Raw genomic sequence first — 21,342 nt, 5'->3', positions numbered from 1 at the left:
TTCCAAAGTTCTATGGAACGTTGTTTCACAGGTCAACTTGTTTTCATGAAATTCCAAACCCAATTCACGGACTCAGAGGTTCAGACCGCAACAACTTCTGAACCTTTTTACGTGTCCTTCACCACTGTAATCGCTACACATTTATGAATATTAGACACTTTCACAGCTGTAAAAAGGACGTATTTCAGAGTTAGCTTTAGTTATTAACTAAAAATCCTGCTCTAAAAATCCCCCACTATCAAGAGGATAATGACATGGCTGGAGATCTCTGCAATTCATATTTCTAAGGCTTTGCAAATTTCATTAATTGACTGACCCATCTTTTTTTTGTTAAGAGGGAGCAGAGGCAATGCCTGCCACACTCACCTGCAGTGTCCCTTCTAAACACTTTACAGAATGGCTATGATGTAGATTCAGGCGAAAGCCACTTTCCTGTTGGTTAGTTTCAAGGTTCTATGGCAACAGTTGACAATTAGAGATGAACCCTGGTGGGAAACAATGAGGGATAAATCATAGCACAGACAAATCCCTCACCTGTGATGTGTTGGCAGAGGAATTACTATTTGCTTGCTGTTGATGAATTTGTGCAAGCTGCTGTTTCTGCATTAGTGCCAGTTGCTGTTGATGTTGCTGGTATTGTTCGGCTGTAAATGCTGAACAAAATATAAAACGAGAAAATACTATATCAAAATATGTAGGTGTTGTGTATATAAACACATCTATTTTATAATCCTAAAAAAATAATAATAATACACCACAGCAAGTTCCTAACAGCCTTAATGCACCTTTATGGCAAAAAGGCTAGCATCCTCCTAGAAATTTTTGTTCAAATTTAGCCTTCCCACTTTAAGCTGCTTTTTAGCATATAGGCTTTAATTGCTTTGCTGCATTTTGCTCAAGGTACCGAAAAGGGAGGGGATGAGGGAACCAAAACACAATCAAACCCACCCCAAACTCTCTAATAACAGATCAAAAAGAAATTACAGGTAGAAATGGCATCACTGTTTTCACTTTGTGAAACTACAGTATCTGTATTATTAGTAAAGTAGGTTATATGCAAAACATGGGAAATGCATGCTTTCAGCCCTCACAGATAGCATATGGAAGGTAGCGAGCATCTACAATTAAGATCAATGGTTAAGTTTAGTTGAAAACATTAAACTGGGCATGCTTACAACTGTGCAGGCTATCATAGTACAGTATTTTTGTTGGTTTTAATCACACATATACAAGCAACTCCATCAATATAGAGTTTGACAGAACTACATCCTCCTCTCTAAAATCTTTGAAAGGTGACCCAGTAGCCAGTGCATCACAAGTCAAGGAGAATTTTATCCAGCCAGCTCACAAGTATAAAATTCATTAAAACAGTGTTATTTGTACAAAAGGATGCTCAATGGTGCAGGGGTGGGGAGTCATTAATTCATTGATTAACTTCATAAAATATTAGGATTTTTTTTTAATTTCCAAAATGAAAGAAAGTCTCAGTTTTCAAATTAAAACTGAATTAAGGCTGGAATGTGAAACTCCTTGCAAATTCAGTCTAGGATACACCTTTCAGATTTTTTGTCCAATTTTACCTTCAGATTGCACAGATGCTCCTAAGTAAGTGCTGTAAATAGTATTCACACTTCTAAAATGCAGTGGAAGTCGCACTTTGGGGAAAGCTCACTACTGTTCGGCAACAAATTACTCCCACACTTGAATCCTGTTCACAGATTGCAATTTTTTAATTTATTTCTTTTTTAATCTACTTCTTCAGGCTTGCTTGCCTGAAGAAAATATGTTTCTATCAAAACTATGATAATCTCTTGCTTCTGGATACAATGGGATTCTGAAGAGCAATTGTACCTTACATATAAACTTGAATAACAAGTTAATACAAATGGCTAACCGAAATAAGAATTAGCATTTAGAAACAAACAGAGGAAACACAGCTGAGCATGCACTTTTCCAGTGTATTTGTGATTTTTTTTTTTTTTTTGGTAAAACATTGTTCCAAATTTTTCTATTATGTACTGGAAATAGCACTAAATGATAGCACTTGGCTATCTGAGCACCTGAAGTAATAAATTTTTATTCAGCTGTTACATTCAAGTTACTAATATTTTTTTTAACGTAACATTCTTCAGCAAGTAGGGAGGTAGCACTTGTTCATATTGCCGTAAGTGACAAATTAATTCCCAATACTCTTAGAGTTAAATCTCACTTCAACTTGCTTAATTTCTTTGAGGTTTTAAAGCTAGTCCTAGGGGAAACAGCTTGGTTGTAACACCATTCATAAATGCCCTTACTAAAAAAATCCAAACTAGAATTCATAAACCAAATATTCAAGAGTTGGCTGTTTACATTTTAATTCTACTTTATATATAAACCAAAAGCCCTTTAGATGTTTTTTAAACTGTCACCAAACACAGAAATCGGAACAAGAAAGCTTTAGCACACAAAGATTAGCAAGTAGAAAGCTGAGTAGCAGCAGCAGAGGGAGAAAAATGGAGGTACTGTTCTGGTACCAACAGATATTTCATTGATATTGATTAGTTAGTAGTGACTTAACTAAGCGTTTTTTTAAAAGCTTAAAACTTACAATCAGTATGGTTTAGCCAACATAGTGCCAATGATATTGAAGGTTCTGTGTATTAGCAAAGTATTTTATTCTACAGTATGACACTGTAATGTATGCCTAGGAATAGGTTGCATAAGTGATGTAAATAAAGACAACTTGCAGACTGACAACGAGGAAAATGGGCAAAAAAGGATGTGTTATACCACCATCTTTGACTAAATTAAGATTTCCACCATCATAACCCTCTGACTTTCATCCATTTGAGTAAGCAAAATTAATTAATAATTTTGGTTTTCAAGCCTTAAGTACATTTTAGATTTTAGCTATGAAATAGAGTTGTAGTAAGTACAGTCACCTATGTTGGTTTAACCAACTCCAAAATATTGTTTTCTTTTGAAAAAACAGTAAACAGTTTACTGAGACAAGCTGTGTTTGTTTAGGATAGCCATCAGTTAGGACAGTCTTTAAGTGCTCCCTCTTCTTTCTGGAAACAATATTTAGAAGAACTACATTTTTCAAATTGCGCATCAATATATTTCTTTTTAAGTAGTCTGTGCCCCTTACAGCTGTAAGTTTCCCACCACTATGGAAAGTTATACAGCTATCAAAAGTAAACAAGTGGCAGAACAACCCCACTATGACCACCACCCTCATCTATGTTCAAACCGCTTCTCTTACTTCTGCTCAAATATCCAAACACACAAATAACGCCTCAAAAATGCAATGGAAATGGCTATTTACCTGTCGTATCTGAAAATACACTCAAGATTTCAGGTTTTTCAATTTAGGTTAAAACATTCAGCAACATTTTGCTGCTTCCCTTATTAAAGATAAAAGCCTACTAGAAATTTCAAAATACTATTTATAACACTATAAGAGATTTACAGTGAGATTCTGAATTAATCACTTGCATCCAGTTTAGAAACACAACACTGCCCATGAAGGACTGCTGCAAGCCACAGCCTCCTAAAATAATTTGATTGATACTCCTTTTCCATTCTGCAGCATATCCAGACATGCTCATGTACCAGAAGAGGTTATAGACCACAATGACATAAGCTAGCTCTTCCCTCTCTAAGCTAAAGCATTGAAGGTTTTATTGAAAACATTACTACTATCCAAGAACTACCCAAACCAAAATTAAGCATGATTTCTTTTGAAGACCTGCAAACTGGGACAGCATACAATTTACTCCTCTTCTGTTAAAAGCTATCATGTATGTTGCTCACTAACACTGTCGGTAGGTTTCTTCCCCTCCTGCTCTCAAGAGTACAGTCTATATTACACTTCAATTGAAAGAATAAGCCTATTGATTGAGAGATGCAAGTTGCTTCTGCAAACTACCATTTGCACGTACTTTACTTGAAAGTACTTCCACCTATTTAACCTTACATATTCATTTTCTGTGGCACGCAACCGTGACTGGAATTGGGGGAGGCTTTCTGGGGAAACCACACATATGGTCAGCACAGCGAGATCACGGGTGTACTGACTGTCGTGCCTCCACATCTGCAGGCACAGTCCTGAACTTCTCAAAGAACTAGCCTAAGTTCAGCTGTCTTTTTCAAAAAAGCAATTCAAGTAGAATGCATTGCAGACCATAAAAATGTAGCCGCTATTAATGGGCTAATTATATGGCTTGCAGAGTATTTTTTTTTCTTGCCTACAAAGCTAGCATAGCTGCAATTGCACAGGTACCAAATTTAATATCTTGTTAACATCACTTTCTCTAGGAAAACAGTAACACTGTCCCTAAGAACTTTCTTCCAGAACTTTTATTACCTCTTCTCATTTTTATTCTAAAGAAGAGAAAGGGCACAGCTGAAAATCTTTCCTCTGTGTCAAAGAAAAATGGTAAGTGTAGAAGTAGCAAAAATGAAAGTAATTTTCTTTTGTGTCATATACTGGTCTTTATCTGCCTGGAGAAAAAACAGCAGCCAAGAAGCAAGCCCAGACCTTTTCTGTACACTTAAATCAGCAACCAAATTTCTGGTTAACTTAGAAGAGTATTGCTACACAAAGTTACACATTTCTGATATTACTGGAGACCTTCAAAGCTTTAAAAAAAAAAAAAAATCAGTAAAGCAACAGACAACTGTACAGCAGCTTCAAGTTAAAAAAAAGGGACAAAACAACATTCAGTGGTTAAAGACAACACATGAGATTTTAAAAGATTCTTGCTTCAGCAGCCCTAGACAGGAGTGCAGTGTTCAGACTCTTCTCAAACAGCACGCTAGGGTGACAGTGGTCATGGTTCCACCACAGAGTAATGACTACTTAATACTACAGAATTTACTGAATACAACAGTGAGAAAACATTCAGTTTCATTCACTTCAGAATGCAGTGAGGGGTGGTGGTGGGAGTATCTCAACCACCACTACGAATACACTACAAATAAAAACATTATCCTTTCAGAATATCTCAGCTGTCTTTCACAGCTAACAACTGTACCTTCCCCCAAAACTTCTACATACTTTCCGAGACACACTCAGTAATTTATGCAAGTCACCCGACTCCTGAAGTTAACCTAACCCAAATCCTTCTAGCCTTAAACAATGGGAGCCTTTAAGGCACAACCCCACCTGGAGTTATCCACATCTCAAGATGGTTGTCAGAAGACTGGCAGCTCAAGTTTTACTGAGAGACTATGCTATGTAAATGCTTCTTACTTGCTTGTTTGCAGTGTACTGTTTTGAACTGGAACAACTAGAACTGCCTGCTTCTGAATTGTTTCTGGTAGGATTCCAAATCAAGTTATAACATTTCAGTTGAGACAACCTTCAGGATTTTACATCAGTACATCATATTATGCTATTATGCTCTTCATTTAACAGCTTGAGACAATGCACACACCTATTCTGCAACTGCATTAGTGCTATACTTTGGCAGCGAATAAGAGAAGTGTTTTCTGGCTTACAGACTGCAAAAAGGAATGAAGGTAAGAAAAAGCTTCAGGAGTTTGCAGTTATGAATACAAGAAAAGAAACATTGTTCATTACTGAGGCTGACAGGATAAATGACTGCTTAGTATCTCCTTAGCAACAGCGACAAATCTTGTGCAGTAACTCAATTTTTTTTAACAACACACTACACTACGGTTTCCTACAATCATTTAAATGACTATAAGCAAGATGTTTGTAATCTTTGAGATAATCACGTCTTTTTTTTTCCTCAAATTAAGCCACTGAATAATATCTTTCACTTGGATGATTCTGTTTACACATCTGCCAAATTCTGTAGGATTTCAACACTCAACAGGTGTTTTCTGGAGCACAGAGTAACAGGGATGCTGCCAATGGACTTCTCAAAGATCCATAGTTCTCAGCAGTTTTATACTGCAATATGAAACTGTTTTTACAGTGCTACCTAGTTTTACCACAGCATTTAACATGTACTGGCTTTACACTGCTGTAGCTTACATTTAGGATCTCTGAAAATGCAAGTCCGTCCCAAAAGTGGCTGAAACCAGCGAGATGGGTGGCCAACTGTGGAACCTGCATGAACAGATTGGTCTTTGTACCTGACTACTGAGGGTCTCCCCTCCTGACTACTGCTGCAAGTTTTACTGTGAGGTGACTTGCTAGTTGTTACTCTGCTTCCCTGAAGTAGGAAAATACAGACTTACAAAAAAAATGACCACTAGAACCAGCTTCCTAAAAACCAGGAAGCATATCCTGGAAAGCAGAAGATGCACATGTAAACTCCCAGTCCCTCTTACGAGCATTCCTTTTGATTTCCTGAATAGAAGATGCTCACTAGATTTGCCAGGGAAGCTGAGCAAGCTTTGTGGAGTAAACATGATGATCCACCCAGGCAAGCATTTTTTTTAAATACAAGTTTAAAAAATTTTTAATAGTGAGAGACTCAAACAGCTTATTTAAACCTTTCAACAAATGCTTCAGTCCTGCTAAACATCTAAAGAATGACATATTTAAATGAGAGTAACTTAAAAAAGCAGTTGCTTCGTAACACCAAGTTAAGTGTCTGTTCTCATGAGCAGAAATATTATTTCAGTAGGAAAACTGACACATTAAGATTGAGTTCAAAGAACCTCTCTAAAAATCCATTCAGAGTACTGGATTCCCTGATCCTTCCAGCTGAGGTGATGGCCATTAAAAAGGCAGTTTCCAACTGCTAACAGAAGAAAGATCACGTAACTAAAGCTTCCAATTGAGAAATCCCATAAACTACAGAATGCTAAAGTGTATGCAAAGATGATATATCATGTTACAATGTTTTCTTAAGGGGAAATACATGAGAGCATCACATCCCATTAGTGGTTACGAATGCCAAAGTGCATGCAAAGCAAACATCATTCACAATAATAAGTAATCCAGAACATCACATTTTTTATCTCTATCTTATAAGAGATGTTATCTGTCTTACATCGCCTGGTTAAAGATTTTCTACTGTATAGCAAGTTCTCACCAGTGAATTCGGAAGATTGGAGAGACTTAGAGCCATCAGTGTGATTTAGTATTTGATGCACCAGGCCCAAAGATGTTTCACTTTCTGAAAAGAAGTTCAAGATTGATTTTACTTAAACATGGCATTATTAGACACTATGAGAACATGAATCATTATGCCCTTGATTATTACTACAACAGCCTTATATTTCAGCCCAACAGAACTTAAGTGTGAAATTCCTAACAGCAGAACTCTAGACTTAGAAATTATAAACTAGGTATAAGATCTACATATGCACTCCCTACTCGGTAGTGGAAGAAAAACATACAGAAAATAATTAATGAGGATTTTTACTAGCCATTGAGTGAAAGCTAGAAACGCTTGCTCTGCATTTATATTTGTCTGCCCAATTCTTAATACGAGTTTACACGGAAACGTCACAGGCCAGTTGGGGTACACAGAGTTTACTCTGCAGTTATAAACGTGACCATCCCTGCATGGGATGCAGACGAAGTGTAACAGTTTACATACGCCCAAAGACCCAGCGCTTTGGAGCAAAGTATTACTCCAACTGGGTTGAAGCAGAATGAGAAAATCTAGCACAACTACAAAGTCTCAAAGTCTAGTATAACGACAAAGTCTTAAAGTCTCCAGAAGTGCTCCGATGTTTTAGTAAGTGTTGACTCTTCCCCAGTCACATTTCCCAGACTGAAGAGGCTTTTCCGTTTAAGATTTCCTCCTTCAACAAAGTCTAGGGTGGGCTGTAAACATCTGTTACTCCCAAGGCCATTGCTTCTTCAACTAAGTTCTCAACATCTCATCCACACATGGGCCAAGACTATTAAGTTCCAATAATAACTGAAAATGGTCATTATAAATGTCAGTATTTTTCATGACCAAGTTTATCCTGCAATGGGAAAATAAGCATTTAGAAAAGGGAAAACAGTAAGACAGGCAGCAGTGTTGAGACTGTTATAGATACAAGGGTTAAATAAAAAGATCTAAAGACAGCCAATAACGGCATGAAAGCAATGGAAAGGTAGGACAAGTCCTTCTCCTCTGGTGTGAGGAACTGCCACAAGGACTGAGGAGCTTCCTCCTACTTCTTTCAAAGAAAGGGATGCCTGAAGACAGGTGTCAGGTATCCTTAATGAGAACATGAAAAAAATAGTATAGATCCATCAGCCAGCATTACAAATTTGGCAATGGAAATACTAAACACAGGTTTGGGAAATGGAAGCATAGCTCACCACCCTGCTAGACCCTCAAGTGTGCAAACTTGCTTTTAAGCAAGATTAAGAGATGCAAAAAAACCCATTCAGGTTTACTGGAAAAAACCTTCTTTCTATGGAATTCTCACAGAAAAAATTACTGAACAGAAAAGCACAACTTGCAGCACATCATCTAAATCTCTAGTTTGCAAGAAAATGCAAGGTAAGCTACTCTGGATTCTTTAACTATATTCTGGATATATTTTGGATGCCTGCAGTATTTTATACACATATTTTTCATATACGATACAAGGGCATACAGTGATAGGATGAGGGGGAATGGCTTCAAACTGGAAGAGGGTAGATTTAGGATAGGCATTAGGAAATAAATTTTTACTGTGAAGGTGGTGAGGCACTGGAACAGGTTGCCCAGTGAAGTTGTGGAGGCCCCATCCCTGGAAATGTTCAAGGCCAGGCTGGATGGGGCTTTGAGCAACCTTGTCTAGTGGGAGGTGTCCATGCCTATGGCAGGGGGGTTGGAACTAGATGATCTCTAAGGTCCCTTCCAACCTAAACCATTCTATGATTCTGTGATATACAATCCCAAACACCGTAACTCAAGAATTTTCAGTAAGCCTTCTGCTAGAATTGTTAAGCTTCTTCTCAAAGAAAGAATTACAAATTTAGTGAGTAGACTCTAGTTGACTGCTACCCTCTTTAGTCTTGACAGCCTGTAGATTTTTCAAAGTTACCCAGCTTCTGGATGAAGAAGGCAGAAAAGAATAGAATGTAGAATGGTCACCTGGTCTTACTTGCGGAGCCTGGGAACTAGTGTGTAAATCTTTCACTAGTGATTGGTATCTCCGGTCTGTCTCCTGAACACAAGGCTGCAACAGAATTATACACGCTGTGCAGTTTTAAATGTCTCAAGCTTTTGATTACTAGATGCAAGCATCCAAAAATATGAATGTAACATATTTAACAGCATGTCTCCAGCAGAAAGCACAGTCTCTCTATAACGTGATGCAGCTCGAAGACTACCATTTGTCTGGCAGAACTAGATCACTCAATCTAACAGGGAAGACTAAATTCCTGGGACACAAATACTACAGATGAATATTCATGCCTACTGTACACTGCAGACTTAAGACACAAGCTCCATCTCTGAAGATCATGATTCAGAAACTTGATGAGATTGTCAAGCAATACAGGCTCCTTTTCTGAAATAATTTTGTTGCATTTTGTCCAGTGAATAGCTTCCCTACTGAACAAGTTATTCCTCCACAAGAATCAGGCTTTTACGCTCTTGTCTGCTTTTTAGTGGTGTTCTACATACCATATGACTGAAGATCCTTGAATCAGCTCTTTTTGCAAGAGGGCAAAGGATGCTTTTTCATAACTCTTTAGTAACATGAAAAGGAACCACCTTCTTCAAAAGAGATGCTACTTTTCTTAGCCACATGATCCTGTTGCTAAAGTCTATCCTTCAGCACATGACAAGTCCAGTACAAGCCGTTTTCAAGTAACTTGTAAGGGATTTTTTTTTTTTTTAAGACATCCCTTCTCAGTTTAGATACAATCTCAATGCAACAGCTTTATCTTCCACAGATCTTTTATGCTGAACACTCTGAAAGCCAGGGCCAGAATAACTTGCATTTCTTCAGTGTCAACAGCACTTCAAAATGTTTATAAAATGCCTGGCTTTTTGGGGAAACCTCTCACTGATCTTCAGGATGAAAAACAATGCTTCCTGTAGCCCAAGAATGGTATGTCACAGAACAGCTTTTATAACATGTCCTCTGATTAACAGAAGACCTGAAATACCATCTCAGCTTCATGCCTGTGTTGGCCACATATAACAGACTTGAAAAGCAATATTTTCCACAGCAATTTTTCCATGTCAGCAGCACGTTGTCTGGACCACTCAAGGTAGAAAAAGCTCAAGGCTTCTCTAAACTTCTTCAACATGGAAATAGACGAAACTTATCACCTGTTTGGCCAGCAGGTCAAGGGAGGTGATTCTTCCCCTCTGCTCTGGTGAGACCCCACCTGGAGTACTGCATCCAACTCTGGAGCCCTCAGCACAGGAAAGACATGGACCTGTGGGAGCAGGTCCAGAGGAGGGCCACAGAGATGAAAGGGATGGGGCACCTCTCCTATGAGGAGAGGCTGAGAGAGTTGGGGCTGTTCAGCCTGGAGAAAAGAAGGCTCTGGGGACACCTTGTAACAGCCCTCCACTACCTAAAGGGGGCCTACAGGAGAGCTGGGGAAGGACTTTTTACAAGGGCATGTAGCGATAGGATGAGGGGGAATGGCCTCAAGCTGGAAGAGGGCAGATTTAGATTAGACATTAGGAAGAAATGTTTCACTTTGAGGGTGGTGAGGCACTGGCACAGGTTGCCCAGAGAAGTTGTGGAGGCCCCATCCCTGGAAATGTTCAAGGCCAGGTTGGATGGGGCTTTGAGCAACCTGGTCTAGTGGGAGGTGTCCCTGCCCATGGCAGGGGGGGTGGAACTAGATGATCTTTAAGGTCCCTTCCAACCTAAACCATTCTATGATTCTATGAAGTTTTCTGGTAAAAGGACCTACTGACACTTCAAAAACCCTAAAAGGCAAAGAGACACAAACCTAAAAAAATCCATACCCACAACAAACTCCCACCTTTAAAGATAGCTAAGAAAAAGGAACAGGGACACTCTACAGGGTTGTAAATCTGCAGTAGTGACTATTAGAAAAACTTTAGTACAGATGTTAGATACCTGATGTTCTTTACAGTATTTGCTACAGAAAGTAAGAAGATACAAATCGGCAGCTGCAGCCCCAACTGACAGGCACCTTTGAAGAAGTTAATCTCATATGTATGAGACATACAAACACACCTGTAACCTGTGTAGACAATGTATCTTAAAGAATCCTTCAAAAAACTGAAAAAACACTAGAAAGCAGAATGGCACCAAGATGAACTAGACTGTATGCTCCTTTCAAAACACCTACACCTAAACGGACAATTATCGTTATGCCACATATACACAAACTCACATACACCTCCAATGCTACAAGAATCCCAATTAAGATCATAAATAACTGTTCTGGTATAAGCTACCTGGTTATATCAATAACAAGTGACTACCCGAAGACTGTGGTAACTAATTTAAAGCATATCAATGAATTTAGACAGTTATATTTTTTTCATTGAGTATTTCATTCCTGTGGCAAACCCGAATAAAAACTCCACAACCTTTAAATGTGGAAAAGCTTGGAATACTAGCTTAAATATTTTATGCAGATGATAAACCACCTGCACAGAATTCCAAGTACAAATTACTGTAATATGCTAGGTACTTATTATACATACATATTACTTTCCCATAGGCTTCAAAACACAACCACACAATTAAAACCTTGTACACAACTCATCACCATAAGTAACAATTGCATTCATTCCTAAATGATGTAGATAAATATCTTAATCATTTATTTAAGGAAGATAGATTCTAGAGGGTATGTGTGTGTTTATTTAAATACACACACCAAGACAGATGCTTTAAACTCAATCAGCCGTTTTTTCACATCTACGTGACTTTCAGATGTAATGTATTGCCCATTAATATTCTATAAGAGTATTTATAAATCTATTCATCACACATTAGTTTTGTTTTCGTGCTAGTAACCTGACTACCATTTTATCACAGTTCAGACTGGCCACTAGACATGCTCTCATTCAGTTCTGGACTTGGTTTACTGATTTGAAACATTGGAGGGGCAGAACTTGAACACCGAAAGTTGTACTTAGATCACAAACCAAAAGAACCATCAGTTTTAGCCCTAATACATTTCCAGCAAGAAGGGTGATAAGAGAGGAAAGAATGGGGGATGGGGACAAGGACCACTCTAAGACAGCATGAAGAGGAAGCACAAAATAAAGCAGCAGAACAAAGCTGCCCACCAGGTCTAAAAATACAAGGAGGAAGACTTTTCAGGATGAAAGCACCAGGTGGGGCAGGGAGGAAAGGTACAAAATGTAATGGAAAACAGGAGGATTAAAGCCATCTGATACCAGGCTAACACTGTTGGCTTGAGGAAAATCTCCAAAACATCCCACAATCTGGGGAGTTATTAGGTATCTCTCCCCACCCCACTCCTACATTATCCAGGTTTTCTAATTTATTTCCAGAGCCATAATTCAAAATGGCAAAGAAAACACGATTCTACAGACTTTGTACAAAATGGTGCTGAACTTTTAAAGTTATTTCTTTGTAAAAAACCTACTTCACTTTACTTTCTATAAAGATGACATTTAATCTGACTGATCAAAATTCAAGATTTATTTAAGTTACATTCTAACTATGTAAATACCCAGTCTTCCAGTGTGAAGAACCCAATATAAAGAGTGATGCTACCCAATAGTATTCCAATTAAAAAACAATTAACACCACATCAAGTTTTCTTAAGAGTCAGGTCCTCAATTCTGTAATTTGGGTTCTATAAGATGTATTCTGCCACTTGCGGACGAGATGTAGAGGTGATTAGTCCCAGAGTTTTGCCAAGCATGAGCAAATGCACCAGTGGGGTGGGCTGGGTATTTTTTGGATAGGAAATGGCATTTAATTTCATGTAAATTCAAAGAAGAATTTGTAACATGCTGGTATTTTAAATGCAAACATTTTAACTAAACACTTCCCACTACCACCACACTCTGTACTAGAAAAAATTTGGAATGTAATATTTATATCAACATTTCAATCAACGCATTTTCAATTTTAAAAATCCAGATCTTCACAGTCAACTTAAACCCTACACAATACTGGTTTCTAAACCTTCATATTTCTAAAATCATAACTACATACCAAGGAAGCACTTGCATAAATTTGAGATGCAGTACGCTACTGCTAGCAAGAAATACAAATAAAGTCTATGCAGCAAATAAAAAGAAACAGTGAAGATGAGCTGCTACCATCATAATAGACCATAACGTAAAGTATGGATGACCTAATGATATTCTGGATTTTCTGAGTCAATTTTAAAATTTCTAGAAGCAAGTTTGTCAAAATAAACATACCAAAATGTGCTGAACCACTGCTACTTTTACTTTGTATAGAGGTACTGCATGTCTGGGTCCCGGGTTGTGCTGTGCCTGTTCGATTTATACCCCTGTATAATTTCCTACAGGAGAGTTCATCATTGTCACTGTCATGTAGGGATGGTGTCCGAGGCCTAAAATGCCGCCATCTACATGATTTGATATTGACTAGTATCTGACTGAGGTCTTTTGAGAAAGATTTGTCCGAGGTATTTGTTTCTGAGGTATTGGCAAATTGACTGATTGAAGAGTGTTGTTGTGATGAGGAAAACATTTCCAAATCCAGCTGATGAAATGCATTATCGTAGTCCGAATGCGCTCTGTCTAGTAGCACCCTAAAACAGGAAAACAATGCAGAATTATACAGTGGCAAGAATATACCAAGAAAACCATGAGTTTGCCATGTGTGCCTGGGGGCAACAAAAGGATAGAAAATACTACACAAAACTGTTCTAGAACAAGCAACCCTCCCCAAACAGATATAATGCATGGCTAGGTATTATTTCACAGTAAGTAGTATGTTTAGGTTTCTCTTCACATGTATAGTCTAGCTTTTACTGCTTGAAGAACTGATGTACCTCATCATATATATATATATATATTTTAAGACTGCAAAAACATATTTATTTTTTTTTTTAAAATCATCAGGCTGGAAGACAGAGTTCCACAATGCAAAGAAAAAAACCCTATAGAATAAAATAAAAACGCCTAAGTAACTAAAAAGAGATTCAAATGCCCTCCCCTAAAGTCACTTCTGTTCAAAGGCCTTACTCCCGTATATACTGAATATACCCTCAACCATCCCAATGCAGTGGGGATGCTGCACATTAACTTCCAAATCCCCTTGCAAAATCCCAGGAAGAGCCTTCAGCTCCGTTCTGATTTTGCTGATATGCCAACCTAACTTGCTAATATGGGAAGGGGTGCTAAGCATTAATCTGAAACCCAAATCACATTATTACGTTTTTTAAAATAAAAATTTAATACTAACGTACTGTTTTCTTAAAGATATCACATGATATTTAAGAAAGAGCACTGTAAGTGCTATTATTTTTATATATATTATATATAATCTATATAAATTGGTTTTGATAAAGATGCTTCGAAGCAAAAGGCCTGAAGTCCTTCATTCTTTGATTATTTTTTTTTTTTTTACAGTGTTTGAAATGTAACAGTTGTCACTTTTAAGTATTCCTCCCAAAATTCTCCTCTACCACTAGCAAATCAGCAAATATGGTCCAAACTCAGAAAAGCATTTTCTGAAAAATGTGATTTTTGCTATTTTTAAATACTAATATTTGAAGACAACTATGCAAATCATTTAAATACAAACCACCAATGACAACTGAAAACATACATGTATTTTCACTTCAGAACTTGGGAGTGCCAGCAATAAAAAAACCCTAGAAACATTTAAGGAAACAGTATTAAAGCAGCTTCTACTACCGCAAAATAAAAATGGAGATGGTAACCAGCTAAGGAAATTTGTACTGAATGGAAGTATTCAAAAAGTCAATCTCTCCAACGTCTCCATTTTTGAGGGTAGTTGGTTTTTTTAAGCTTCACTTTTTACATCTTACTGATTTTTAAAAACCAGCAACAATTATGTAGCACTTACCTTCCACCACGGCCGACCCGTCTTCGTGCAAACCCAATACACCTCTGGGGTACAGTGAGGGTGGTTAAGCAGTATCGGTAACGCACATCTCCTAATCTTCCCTCTTTAGGGCTACTCCATGGCCAGTTGCCAGGTTGGTCTAAATGAGGCTTAAAATAATTTTAAACAATTAAACACAAGATATTTTCCTACACTGATGCTCTGTCTTAAGACACATAAGGAAATTCTACTTACAGCATAGTACTGACAGCCTGCTTTCCTACGGAAGGCGAAAGGACCATCGGGATCATTTTCTTCCTCAGCCTCCGAAGAACCAGACAAAACCTTTAAAGAGGGGATGGGGAGTGTATGAAGAGAGATATTAGTAAATTCATTAATTTTACTTCTATTCTTTCCCCAAGAGCAGAACAGAACTCAAGAGGTCCTACCTGGGAGAGAGGTTCTTCATCTGAGCTAGGAAAATCATACTGATTCAAATCTTTAGCATTAAAGACTGGCAGTGCAGCAGGACTTGTCTGTTGAGGAGTAGCAGCAGCAGATGAAGGTAAGACTTTTGGCTTCTTCTCATACTTTCTTTTGGGTCTAATAACATCAGGTTTATCTTGCTGCAAGAAAAAAAAAGCAGCATAAAATTACACACACAAGCAAATTAGATTCAAACAGGGGTTTTAGAAAACTCCTGTGTAAGCAAGCTAAAAAGTGAACTCCATTTTGACAGCAAAACATGCAGTCATTTCATGAATATCTGTATTTCATTTCCAGTAACTGACAGGTTTAACAGACAAGGCGGAATCAAGCACCATTTGCTCAATCCTTTCTAGATAAAACATTAGCGGTTAAGGAAACAGTACTACTTCGGAGAAGTGGACCAATATGTATATACAACTATCTCCACGAGGCCCCTTTGTTATTTTCTAACATTTTAAATTAATAGTAATTCCCTAACACTGCATAAATGCCTAAGTACCAAACAGTGCTTCAAAGGCAAAAATAGAAGTTAGACTTCTCAAAGATACCTAGAATATCAGAAAATCCTCTAAAAAATAAACACATTTAAGCATACTATGCAAAGTCAAGTTTAAGTGCATTTCCTGTTTCCAAGAAACCTATTTCTTTCATGTTGCGAGACACTGCATTGACCCAACATCACTAACAGGTAAGTACACTCCAGCAATCTCAACTACAGTTACTATCAGTGGAAGTATTCACTGATTCAAGCCACCCTGTCAGATTCAGAACAGCCTTTGGACATTCTTCAGTTATAAGAAATCTTTGTTTAAAATTCAAATTGCACCTCAGCATTTCTCCTGGGTTACCTGACTTATTTAATATGCTCAGTTGTTGGCACAGTAGTTATGCTTTGTATGACACAAAATTAAAGTCTGCAGGGAAAAAAGCACTGGTCAGCTAAGTCAAATAAGATTATTTGATACTTTACTTAAATACAAAACCAGACAAAGATATACAGCATGCCGAGAATACCACTGGATCATATTTAGAAACAAAACAAAAACAATCCTCCAGATTAAAATAACTACATAATTTAGAACAAGATATGGATTTCACCTCATTAATCCTATCTTTGTCCAATATCTAGTTAATAAACATAGTTTTGTTCAGGATATCCTCATTTTATGGATAGTATTAGAGAAAAATGGTTGTATCCCCCAGAATAAGAATATAATTGCATGCATCCTTTTGTCTGTAGTTGGTCTAGACTTCCTTTATTTGTCTTAAGGACCGCCAGTAGTCTGTATGTTGTCATCTTAACTCCAACAGAACAAAGCATTTTATTCCAATTGCAGCTTTGCTACTCTGTTTCCACTTTCCAAAAGCTTCCTCCCTCCTACCATCCAAAACGCTGTATCTTGGATATGTAACAGCATGAACTAATAACTCTGTTACTCACTTTAACTTTAAATTCTTTCAGTTCCATAGCTTCTTGGTGTTTAAAAGGACTGCTGTTAGTCACAGGAATGATGGGAATAGCATAGGTAGGTTTAATCGGCTGCCGCTGTGCCATGACCTCAGACATGATCTCTCCACTGTAGTCACCCAAATTATACCTGAAATCAGAATTATTTTTTATTTGTTGGAATGTTTACAATGTACGCCTGGTAAAAAAAAAAAAAGTGCAACAGAGAAAACACATTCTAATACTTCCAAATTTGGGGTAAAGGGACATCCAGGACAACAGCAAGAAGTACAGAAGGTGTTATTCCAGAAAAGGGGACTAATCACATGGAAACTTCATTGCGATGACTAACGCTGACAAATAAATAAGAAGGATAACTACCCTGTAAAGCCTGTAAAACATCTCCAAAAGATAATACTGTAAAGGAAAGAAACAGAAACTAGAAGGAAAGAACAGGAGGTTTCCCTCCTCCCTCACTTATGGACAGGTACCATTTCAAAACATGCGTTTATCATCCCAAAAGTTTTAAACAGTGAGGGTGTGTTTTATTCATGAATCCTCACAACAAGCAAATTCACAAAACATATTACATTTCAAGTCCTTTGGAAAGTGCTGAGTTGAAGTGGCTTTCTGTTGTGAGGGGGGCATTACAGTTTTTCCTCTACAAAACAGCTTATTTTCTTGAAAAAGCTACTAGAAAATCTTTGAGATTTCTCCCCTCTCTGTTTCTACTGGAAATGGTCAGTGCTTGAAAAAAAGTGTCCTGCTAGAGACATGCAACTTGTGTGCTTAAGAAGTCAGACTAAAAAGTGAGTTTAAAAAGCTTTAAAATACTGACTCAAAACACTTGTTTTCAAACATGGATGATTAAGGTAGACAAGTCTATTTAAATTCTAAGTGTCAACCTAAAGAACAACTCCACATTGCAAATGTGAATCTCAGTTGATTGGGAAGTGACAGTTGACAGAGCAGAGCATTTGATCTTCAGCACAGCTGACAAACAGGATGTCAAAAGAAACACTAGTTGGAGATCACTCACAGAACAACATTTTATACTGTATGAAATGCTTATTTGTTTTCCTGAAGAGGGTATTAGATCAATCTTTGCTAAAATAGAACAGCAGTTATGAAGAAAAAGAAGAATGGTAGTGATTGGAAATGGCCTTAATATTAGCTGGGATTTCCTTAATCTATGCATTTAAGTTTAACACAGATTTCCAAAGGAATTTACCCAAAACTATGCTCTCTCCTCCTGTATAATACAAAGGATATATATACACACATTTGAATACATGTACACGTATTCAAATGATGTAGATGGGCGTGATGGGTCACTTACCCATAACAAGCAACTTCCTAATGTTTTATTTTGCTCTCCATAGCCATATGTGAGAATATGCTATTCTGTAAACATGAAAGAGCCTAAATACTTATTTTTAAAATCTCTGTTTTAAGTATTTGTGGGAATCAGAATACAAGGTAGTTTCTAAAGCTTTCTGCAGCAAATTCTCAATAAAAGTTACCTCTTTTCCATAATTTCCAGTGTTAAATGCAGCAACTCTCTCTTGCTTTTTTCCCTCCTCTTTATCATCTCCAGGATGGTTACTGCACGACTCAGATCTCGACGTAGCTTAAGCATCTTCTCGTAAGATGCTTCATCATTTTTTCGATTCTGTAGATACATAGTATATATGTTTCCCCACGTCATTTAAATTAAATAATCAGAATAAAGTTCTAAATTTTTATGTGCATATACATAACAAAGTCACATGCTAAACCAAAGAGAAGCATGTGCATGTTATCAACGAGTTACAGCTTACCCACACTATAAGCAGGTTTAGCAGTAAATTTAGTGAAAAAATAATGAATGCAAACTTTCATTCAATAGCTGTCCTGAAGTAGTTTCTTTCATGTTTTTACCCTTGCAAATTAAAACAAAAGAACACCCCAACTTTTATTGTTTTATATAACATAGCTGAATTGTTTCTTCACATAAGCTACTTTTTGGGAGGGGGAGGATGAACAGAAAGCAAGCAGAGGGAGGTATTGAACTACTTACTTTTCGTGTCTGCATCTTTTCTGTCCGTCTTCTAAAAGCAACATAAGGGTCATTTGTGCTGGAACCATCTCGCTTCTCTTGTTTCACTGCTGGGATAAGAGAGGGACCTCGACAGTTTTTCCTCTTTTTAATCCAGTACTCATACACTTCTCTGATCAATTCATCATCTTCCTTCAGCAACAGCTTGGCCTCTTGCAGGCTGACTGGCTAAATGTAAAAACCAGCATGTCACTTTCATATAGCAACGTATAGAGTGCGTATTTCAAATTCTTTATTCAAAGTACCATTGTACCTGCTGACCGCTGCCCTTTTCTAGTCTGTCTATCATCTCCTCAAATTGCAAAGGGGAGATGTCCATTCTTTTCTTCAACTTATTCACAAAGATCTCATCTTCTGAATCCAAGTCATAATCCGGCTGCTCAGCATCCAAACTAAAAGCTAAAGGATACAGTGAAAGTTGAAGTTAGTTTTACTACAGAAATGTTTTGTTCTAATAGCAGTGTCTGGAGTACACACCAGATTCTTCTGAAGACAAAACCAAAATTATTTGTTTGAATGTTGAAATAATACTACTTAGTAGTTATTAGGTTTCTTTCTTGAAAAAATTACACTGTTAAAAATCAGAAATAAAAGTTGGTATCTATTTGACTATGCTTTTGTTAACCAATGAAAGCTTACTAGTGGTCAAGCCAACTAGTGGCTTTCAACCTCATTGCTTTCAGTAAGAAATTTTTGAATTGGTCAGAATTTTCAATGCTGTCTAGTATTCAGCGGTTTTATGTATTGTATTATCTACAGTTCAGGCCAAACACACTTTAAAAGGTACCTCTACAATTGCAGACAGTACTACAATGACCTTACACACATTCTCATCAATTATTTTTGTGATGTAGAAGAGTCAGACTAAACTAGTCCAGCTACCCTATGTAGCAAGGGATCTTCAAATACAAGTAATGCTTTGCAGAACACAAACACTTGTTCTATTTTCCACAATACCCTATGAAAATGCAGCACTCTGCATTCAAAAGAAGATCTCCCTAGTCCTCATGCCTCATTCAAGTTGTTCTAGTTAGTAAGGGACACTAATTTCTTCCCTAGTACACATCTGGAAACACATTATGAAAAGCATCACTTGCGTTTAATAAACAAACAGGTAGAAGACAATGCAGCTGAAAATCACTATTTCAGCTGTTAGACCACTAGATAAGGAAAAAACGAATGAAAAAATGTAACCTTAATATCAGCATGGAAGACTGCTAGTATTAGTTTCTTCATTTACTTAGAAGTAGAGCAACGTGCTCTAATCTACCTGATCTAGCGGAAGATGTCCCTGCTCGTTGCAGGGGATGTTGGACTAGATGACCTTTAAAAGCCCCTTCCAACCCAAACTACTCTAGGATTCTAATACTTTACGCCATCACTGAAGCTTGGACTGACAGAAGTCTGTTAGTTAGGCACGAGATCTGTTTACATAGCATACGTACTACTTTTAAAATTCTACTAATTACACCATGCAACAGAATTCTGCAACAGATTGTAATTTTTATGTTTTCAAAAGTTATCTAAAGTAATGTGGTGCTCACGTCAAGGGTCACATCCATACAGAATACATGTTATCTTCATGTTATCTTCCAACAAAAACAAAATGCCAACACATTTACAAGTCATCAGTGATATCAAAACACACCTGCTTTTAGATGTAGAATACTTCCATCCAGGCATAGGCAAATACTACTACTACTACTGCCATTTCTGCTTGGCTTCCCAATCCACTCTACTGTTGTTTTATCCTGGTTAAGTAACCTATAACTACTGAGTGTTATAGAGGGCAGAAACAAGCCTTTGAGACTGCTGGATTTAAAGTATTAACATATAGACATAAACTCAAAAATGACATTTATGTACCTTTTGATCAAGAACTAAATATACCTCTTCACTAAGAAGTATGTATTTCTTTACGTGTTGGAAAAAAATAATTCTCAGAAGTCAGTCTTGATACAAGCTCAATAGACATTTAAGAGTAATCCCTTGAACTACTAGCAAAATAAAGTTCTCAGTGTAGACCTCAATTAACAGGTGAGTTCACTTACGCTGTATGTGAATCAGCTGCTTTGGCATTTTAAATTCTCCAGGATATATAGATTCATAGTATGCAATATTACTTTCTGCTTCTGGAACTGGTATAACCATGTTATCCCTCTTCTCTCCATATACTTGTTGTGCTGAGATAGCCCGTTGGAGATGATGTTCCTATAAACAAAAAAAGTCAAGATAAAAATATGAGAAAATATTTTCAGAGCTCAGACTTTTTTAAAGTTGAATGAAGTATTTTATTTATATTTTTTATAGTATATTTATTATTTGCAAATGTTCTCATTCCAAATCCCTGAGACCAGACCTAAGAAATCGATATCACATACGACTCAAAAATGCACTCCATAAACCAGAAGGTTTCTCCAGTAGGTGGAGCTCTCCCTCTGACACA

The 21,342-nt window shown here is 37.3% G+C and overlaps 1 protein-coding gene across 2 annotated transcripts in view; it reads right to left on the bottom strand.

The window, feature by feature from the left end:
* Positions 1-21,101, bottom strand: part of EPC1 (enhancer of polycomb homolog 1 (Drosophila)) — a 24,122-nt gene extending 3,021 nt beyond the window's left edge. The window contains exons 1-11 of one of the 2 annotated variants that reach the window (XM_009895106.1): positions 20,948-21,101; positions 19,150-19,295; positions 18,858-19,064; positions 18,322-18,470; positions 16,781-16,949; positions 15,312-15,488; positions 15,118-15,207; positions 14,884-15,032; positions 13,245-13,600; positions 535-653; positions 367-453 (exon numbers count right to left, since the gene is read on the bottom strand). In XM_009895106.1, coding sequence (XP_009893408.1) covers positions 367-453; positions 535-653; positions 13,245-13,600; positions 14,884-15,032; positions 15,118-15,207; positions 15,312-15,488; positions 16,781-16,949; positions 18,322-18,470; positions 18,858-19,064; positions 19,150-19,295; positions 20,948-21,047 — 1,749 coding nt within the window. In that variant the 5' untranslated portion in view covers positions 21,048-21,101. The remainder of the gene's footprint in view (positions 1-366; positions 454-534; positions 654-13,244; positions 13,601-14,883; positions 15,033-15,117; positions 15,208-15,311; positions 15,489-16,780; positions 16,950-18,321; positions 18,471-18,857; positions 19,065-19,149; positions 19,296-20,947) is intronic. The other variant, XM_009895107.1, reaches the window with a different exon arrangement.
* Between the last annotated feature and the right edge of the window lie 241 nt (positions 21,102-21,342).

This window comes from Charadrius vociferus, unplaced genomic scaffold, assembly GCF_000708025.1.
Source record: "Charadrius vociferus isolate BGI_N301 unplaced genomic scaffold, ASM70802v2 scaffold61, whole genome shotgun sequence".
Classification (NCBI taxonomy): Eukaryota; Metazoa; Chordata; class Aves; order Charadriiformes; family Charadriidae; genus Charadrius; species Charadrius vociferus.
The sequence above is the reverse complement of the archived record's forward strand: the minus strand, read 5'-3'. Positions and strand labels throughout refer to the sequence as shown.